At 32.6% G+C, this 7,435-nt stretch overlaps 1 protein-coding gene across 1 annotated transcript; it reads left to right on the top strand.

Moving 5' to 3' along the window:
- The first annotated feature begins 1,676 nt into the window (after positions 1-1,676).
- LOC18047819 (zinc finger protein ZAT9) lies at positions 1,677-3,798 on the top strand. The gene has a single exon (XM_006445265.2). It carries the CDS (start codon positions 1,779-1,781, stop codon positions 2,961-2,963), a length of 1,185 nt encoding a protein of 394 aa, XP_006445328.1. The 5' UTR covers positions 1,677-1,778; the 3' UTR covers positions 2,964-3,798.
- Positions 3,799-7,435: the final 3,637 nt, after the last annotated feature.

Below are 7,435 nucleotides of genomic sequence, written 5' to 3'. Positions count from 1 at the left end.
AGCTTTTATGGTAAATCAAATTAAAAATAGGACAAATGTAAAAATGAATTTAAAAATTTCTAAAAGTCAACCAAGCAGGGCCTAACGTGGCAGCGCCACTGTTTGGGAGTAAATGTTGGAAAGTTTTTTTTTTCTAAAAAATAAAGTTGTTTAAAATATACATTATTTATTTCACAATTTTATTTATTTCATTTTATAACATGATTTAAAAAAATTATTTATTAAAATAATTTTATAAATTTTAATTAAATTTCTCATTAATAACTAAACAAATATTTTATTTTAAATAAAAATTATACTTTTAAAATTTCTACTTAAATAAATTATATTTAAAAAGATATACCAAATGAAGTTTAAAGTCATAACTCTTATTTTTTTTATTAGTAATAAGGTAAGACTTGCGAGTCGTGCCGCTCAACTTTCTGCAGATTCTTCCGTTGCACTACAAAGGCTGCTGGGGAAAGCATCGTACATAAATGGAGGGGTCAATAAAAATTAAAGCATTGCCATAAACTTGCCAATAAAAAACGTGTAACAATGGTTGAAAATGACCATTATATCCAGCATGGACCAGACTGGGTCTAACCCCTAACAGAACGGCATTTACTGCCCACACAAAACTCCGTTCTGTTAGCTTCCACACAATTCCCACCCTTCATTTCCCCTCCAACATTCAACAAAAGATCCAATTTTGAAGGAAAGTAACCCCCCAAAAAAAGTTGATATTTACCTTTAATTAACTAACAGTTAACTTCTAAATTAATTAATCAATTTATTATTCCTTTTATTTAAAAAACAAAAAACAAAACAAAACAAAATTGATCTCCCAATTATTATTCCTTTAGTCAGTAGCCGGTCTAGCCGGCATGCTAAGCTACTAACACCGACAGTTGGCTCTAAGATTAGCGGCAAAAAGGTAACAGAATCTTAGAATAAAAAATTAACTGATTTCCGTTTTTTATCAAAGATACAAACAATTGCAATTACAGCAACACAAAAAGGACCGTCTACGGGACCATGTAGGCTTAATTAGCTAGGAACGCTGGCTCTTACGATGACACGTGGACAATGCGATTTATGCGTTTAGATTTTATTCAATCCTGTACGTTTGTTATTCAATTTTGTGTCACAGCCTGGGTTAAGATTAATTAGTAGAGTCGTTTTCTTTACAAGAGGGATATCCAGTGATTTTTTTTTTTTTTTTGTGTAATCAGCTTCGTCGTTACAACAACCCGGCAATTTTCTTGACTAGTACAAGAAAGCCACCGGTTTTAGTCTGGTAACCTAATTCTTAATACCCAAAACACCCTTTAATTATCTAACAAAATAAATATAAAAAATATTAATATGTTATAAAACCACGCGCATTCAACATTTTTATTTATTTTATCGACAAAAAAAAAACCATTTTAAGGGAGGGCAGTTTAGGAAGCATGGGGAGGGGGAATAAATACAGAAACGGGCAAGACTCGCATGTTACATGTCGTTCTTTCTCCCTTCATGCATACGCTTTAATTAAACTTAATATTTATTATTATTTTTCCGTTTTAAAAAGAAAATAAATAAGAAAAATTCATTTCTGATTTTTGATTTTTGATTTTTTTTTTCTGGTATCTTTGTATATATCTCTTGGTGGAGGAATGCTTGTCACCTACTCTTTTTTTAGTTCCCAATTCTCTCACATAGAAAAGAGAAACCACCAGAGCTCACAACTTTTAAGCTTCTGTTTTATTATATATGTATATGTTTTTTTCAAGAAAAGAAAATCACTTTTTGTAATGGAGAAGCACAAGTGTAGGCTTTGCTTCAAGAACTTTTCAAACGGAAGAGCTTTGGGTGGTCACATGAGGTCTCATATGCTGAATCTTCCAATTCCTCAGAAAATTCAAGAAGAAGAAGAAGAAAGGGAACATCGTCCTCATCATCAACAACTCAGTTTTGAAATTGAAACTGAGTCAGCTTCGTCACCATCATCATCAACTTCTCCTTCAGAGGAGGATGATGAAGAAAAAAGTTTGTTTTATGGTTTAAGAGAGAACCCAAAAAGGAGCATTCGCTTGGTAGATCCTGAATTCTCTTTTGGTGTTGTTGATGCCTCTGCTGCTGCCGCTGCCGCTGCCTCTGCCTCTGTTGTTCTGCAAGACAGAGAAAGTGAGACTGAGTCATCCAAGAACCCAACTCGGAGACGATCCAAACGGACTCGGAAACTGGAGCAACAACATAGACAGGAACTTGATATAATAAAGAAGCTTAAATTGAACAAGAGCAAGAATACCATTGAGTCGTCGTTGTGGGGTCATGAGCCAGAACCGGTTAGTTCCATCTCCGACACTACAACAGAAGAAGATGTCGCTTACTGTCTTATGATGCTTTCGAGGGATAAATGGAAAAGAAAAGAAAAGCAACAACAACATCATCATGACTTAATAATGTTTCGACAACAAGATGATGATGAATATGAAGATGAAGAAGCTGAAAAGTCAATGGATGAAACTGATGAATCAGAGGAGTTCAAGTCTTTTAACAATAAGAATCGAAGTAGGGGAAAATACAAGTGCGAAACATGCAAGAAAGTGTTTAAATCTTATCAAGCTTTAGGCGGGCATCGAGCGAGTCATAAAAAGATCAAATTTTACACACCGGTTCAAGAAACTGAGCTTGACCAAGAAAATGCAGGTGCTTCAATCAATCTTGCTTCACCACCATTGTCAGTTAAAAAAGTTCATGAATGTCCAGTTTGTTTCCGAGTTTTTTCATCTGGGCAAGCACTTGGTGGGCATAAGAGAACTCATGTAACTGGTTTAGTGGCAAGCACCTCTGCTAGAAGTGCTTCTGCTTCCACGAAGTTAGGAGAAAATCTGATAGATCTTAATCTCCCAGCACCAATTGACGACGACGATATTAGCCAGATTGAGCTGTCTGCCGTTTCTGATGCTGAATTTGTAAACCACATCAAACGGTGAATTACAGAACAAAATATTTGATCTAAAGGTAAAGAATTTTGTCCTTTATTTTTTTCTCTTCCTTTTGGATCTAAAATTATGCCATTACTTACGGTCAACTGGTTTTTGTTTGGCTTCTTTTAATTATATATTTTTAGAACTGTTTGTTCTAAATGTTCTAACTGTAACTCGTCATCTCTTTCAAATTTTGTCATGTTCTGTTTCTGTAACAACTGATGATTCAGAAACCAAAATGATTTTCATTGTTCATCACCAATATTGGAGCATTGTAGTTGATGGGTTCAGGTCAAGTTCTTTTAGCTTGATTGTTTCACCAATCTTTTTCTTAATGTAAAAAAAAGGTCCATCTCAAAGTAAGTTGACATATTTGAAAAAAAAAAAAAAAAAAGCATATTTTTACTAATAGAAATAATACCTTCTACCTGTCGGTTACTGGCATTGTTTACAGTTCATGAGAAGAAGCTCATTCATTCTGCTACCTGACCGTTCACTGTTACCTCATCTGCCTCTGTTCCATATCAGTTCTTGTTTTTATCAAATACTCCATAATTTTATTTATTTATACATCTCTTTGCTCTGCTTCTCCCTCTGTCTCTCTCCGAAACTGTTTCATTCAAACTTTACTTACAGATCTGCTAACCAGTAACCAGTAAAAATTAAGTTTAGTAGACATGGAGCCTTATGTTATTTACATTAACTTTATTACCTCATTTGGGAATTCTGAAAAAGGGTGTAAATTTATCGTTTTAATGAGACCAAAAAAATCAAGAGTGTTTTGGATTGGCGTGACTAAAGTGTCAGCCGAGTCAGGTTCAGAGGGAAATATGTATGGAAGTTTCGGTCACAATTCATTTGCTTTTGAAATAAATGAATGTGTTGTGTGCGCAGTGTAAATGGGTGACTTTATTTCTTGCTTTTTCAACTTTTGCCCAGTCTTGAATTTTCCAGCAAATCTTTGTCCATATTTATGCTACAATTTTATTTATTTGTTAAATATTAATTGTTAAACCAGGTTGCTTAAATGGCTAAACAAATATAAGTAACTGCTTTGAAAGAAGGTAACATAACAGGTGGTTGTCTTTCTGACGCATGACGGTTCAATCAGAGTCATTAGTTTTGTCAGAAAGGATGTATCCTATTGTGATCACTTCGTCGTACACCAAACCAAAAAAACTGAAAAATCAATGCTTTTTTTTTTTTTTTTTGCGGAATATCTTAAAAAATAAAATTTCTTGCATTATTTGAGGAGAATTGTTATAGTTTTCTCTAATAAAAGTTTGCTAATCAAATTTATTATTTATAGAAACACCCTTTTTAAAAAGAAAATTGTAGAAACACCGAGGCTCTGAAGCAATGGTCAATAAGATTATGCCCACTCCACTTGTGTAAAAGAAGGGTTGCATGGAACGAATTAACCACTGGGTCAGATTACCCAACTGCATACATTAGAATTATTTAATTTCTTATGCCGGCATCACTTTGCATAGATGTTGTCCTTAGCTCGAAGGACCTACAAGAATTAAAAAAAAAAAAAAAACCAAATAATGAGTAAGATTGATTGTGCATATTGATATGTATCACACTAACATTCTAGAAAAAATAGAGTTAGAAATTCCTGGAGCTGGCAAAATTTGACACGACCCGATTACCCGACACGAACACGACATAAATAAATGGGTATGGGTAGTCAAATTTAACACGATTATTAAATGGGTCGAGTCCGGGTCAACACGATTTTTTTCCGTGTCGGGTTTGGGTTAAAATTCTTGACCCATTTACCCGATCAATGACCCGATTATATTTTCTATTTTAAAATAATTTACATATTCTTATAATTAAAACTCAAATATTAGAGATGATTTTCTTTTTTTATTCTTTAAAAGGGTGAATATAAACACAGTGTTTTATTTATAAAAATTTACATACATTTAGAGCTTCAATAGTGTAAATGTGTAAAAATTGATAGACATGTATATTTTATAATATTGATATATAATATTATATATATATATATATATAATTAAAACCTCAATAGTGTAAATGTGTAATATATTGGTAGATATGTATATTTTATAATATCGATAAATTATGTATGTATGTAGTTATGTACATACGTATGTATGATAGTGTGTAAATATTTGATGTAACTTTTGTTTAATATATAGATATTAAACGGGTTATTGGGTAACCCGATTATTTTTCCGTGTCGGGTTTGGGTCTCAATATTTTGACACGATTATTAAATGGGTCGAGTTTGGATCGACCTAAATTTGACACGACACGAAGCTGACACGACACGAACACGACCCGATGACCCGTTTTGCCAGCTCTAGAAATACCTATTGTATTCTACTCAATTTGGCCGTGAATGAATGGGGTGCTAAGTCAAATTAACACACTATTATTCTTTGGAACGATGCTAAATTATATTCCCATCAAGAATCCATCTTTTTAAAATCCAAACAAAAATGCGCGTTACAAAACTGTAAAAGTGTCATATACAACAATCGTAGTTAATTTTAATGACTGTTTAGATTAGGCGGCTCGGCTGATATTTCTTTTATATTTGATGCAAAATTAGGCGTGTGTAAGAATTTTTCATAATTTTGATTGGATAATATTTTTAGAAGACCTTATTGAAACCAAAAGCATCAATAAATAATATAAGTCCAAGATATTGACAGATCCTTGATATTTACTTGGTGAATTTAAGCTTGTGATTGAGAACCACCACCTTGACATTTTTGCCCAATTAAAAAGGAATATATATGTCCAATTTGAAGGAGCTTGATATCTTCAAAACTAATAATGGAAACATGCTTACCTTATAAAGATGTTATAAAATCACTAATTAATGCTTTCACTATTAGATGACGCTTAACTTTGAAGCCGACCTAATTATCCATGAAAGCAAATTTATATTTTATAGCAACAGCAATGTGAAGAGAAGACAGCTTGCGCGTTTGGTTAGCTGCTACTTCAATTTCTACTTATAGTTGAGAAAATTGAGATGGGCATAATTCACATGAATCGGTGAATCGGTTCCTGTTTCCTTCAAATAAAAAAGATTAATAATAGTCAATAAAAAAAATGAAACAAGAACAAGAACAGCAAAAAAGTGGCAGTAAATTAAAAAAAAAAAAAAAGGGATAAAGATTAAAGTTAAGTGGAGAAAATTTAAAATACTAATGAGGTACTATGTTTATTATCTAATAAGTAAATAATATTATACTATTTATTTTTAAAAAAAAACTAATATATAAGTACAATAGTAGTCATATAAAATTAAGTTATATTTATCGTACATACGTACATAAATTAATTATATTTCCTTTAATTTATTCTAAAATTTCTGAAACGGTACTTAATTTGTGACTTTGTGAGAGTGAGTGCTGGCTACTTCATAATCTCACGACTCGGTAGTGGTGGAGAGATGTGTGCAAGTTTGAATTAAGAAGAGACGCAATTAATACAATACAGTAGAAAACAAAACAAAAAGCACTCGCCTTAATTTGCCGGCTCATCTCATATATGACTTCAAAAAGAGAAAAAAGGATCCCACAAAGAACGAGTCAACAGTGGGATCACTTTTCGCCTCATCTTTTTTCCTCTTCAAAGTTCTAACAGACACTACATCATCGTCATCATTGAAAAAAATAACTTTTTGTTCACCATGAGTTTCTTCAGAGCGATTCCTGCTTCTTTTTTTTTTTTTTTTTTTTTTGTGGATGAATTAATCGCTTGGTAGTTTGTTTAAAAACTGTGAGCTTCGGATTGACTGAGAACCTGTTGGACTTAAGTGACGAGCATTTTGGTTGCATGATTAGCGCAAAAAGCACATTGTTGGTCTTGCATTTTAGGTCTGTGGCTGCTTCTAGCCTTGATGTACCCCATCGATTGAAATATTCGCTACCTGATAAGCGATAACTATTAAATGGACTACTTTTAATTAATGCTTCAGTTTGATATAATTTTACGGATTAAAAGCGACAACGCTTCATTGTCTAAAAGGGTGGCAGTAAAAGGAAATTGATGACTCTAATCTAAACTGAAATTGCGAGTTTTGATTTTCATTGTGTTGAAAAAAAATAATAAAATCTATCGTTCATTGTTGTTTGTTTTACTTTGTTGCTTACTTGTGATAATAATGTGTTTGGTCAATGATAAGAACAAAGTGAAAGAAATATGTGTAGCTATGAGAAAATATCAGAGAAATTTATTCATTCCATTAATAGTCTAATTACAACTATAAATGAATGATCCCAAATCCAATGACTATGTGTCTTATCCGTGGATATATGTTTAACTGATTTCATCAACATTCATTTACTATTATTAGTAAATTATATCAACACTCTCCATGAGTTATTTCAAGTTTCAACTATTACCTTTTGGTCTAGGCATTGTTAAAAGAGCCTATTCAACCTTGGTTCTTCCGCTCCCGCATTCGCACTCTACAGGTATGTATTCAT

Source organism: Citrus clementina, unplaced genomic scaffold, assembly GCF_000493195.1.
Source record: "Citrus clementina cultivar Clemenules unplaced genomic scaffold, Citrus_clementina_v1.0 scaffold_3, whole genome shotgun sequence".
In the NCBI taxonomy this organism is placed as follows: Eukaryota; Viridiplantae; Streptophyta; class Magnoliopsida; order Sapindales; family Rutaceae; genus Citrus; species Citrus x clementina.
The sequence above is the reverse complement of the archived record's forward strand: the minus strand, read 5'-3'. Positions and strand labels throughout refer to the sequence as shown.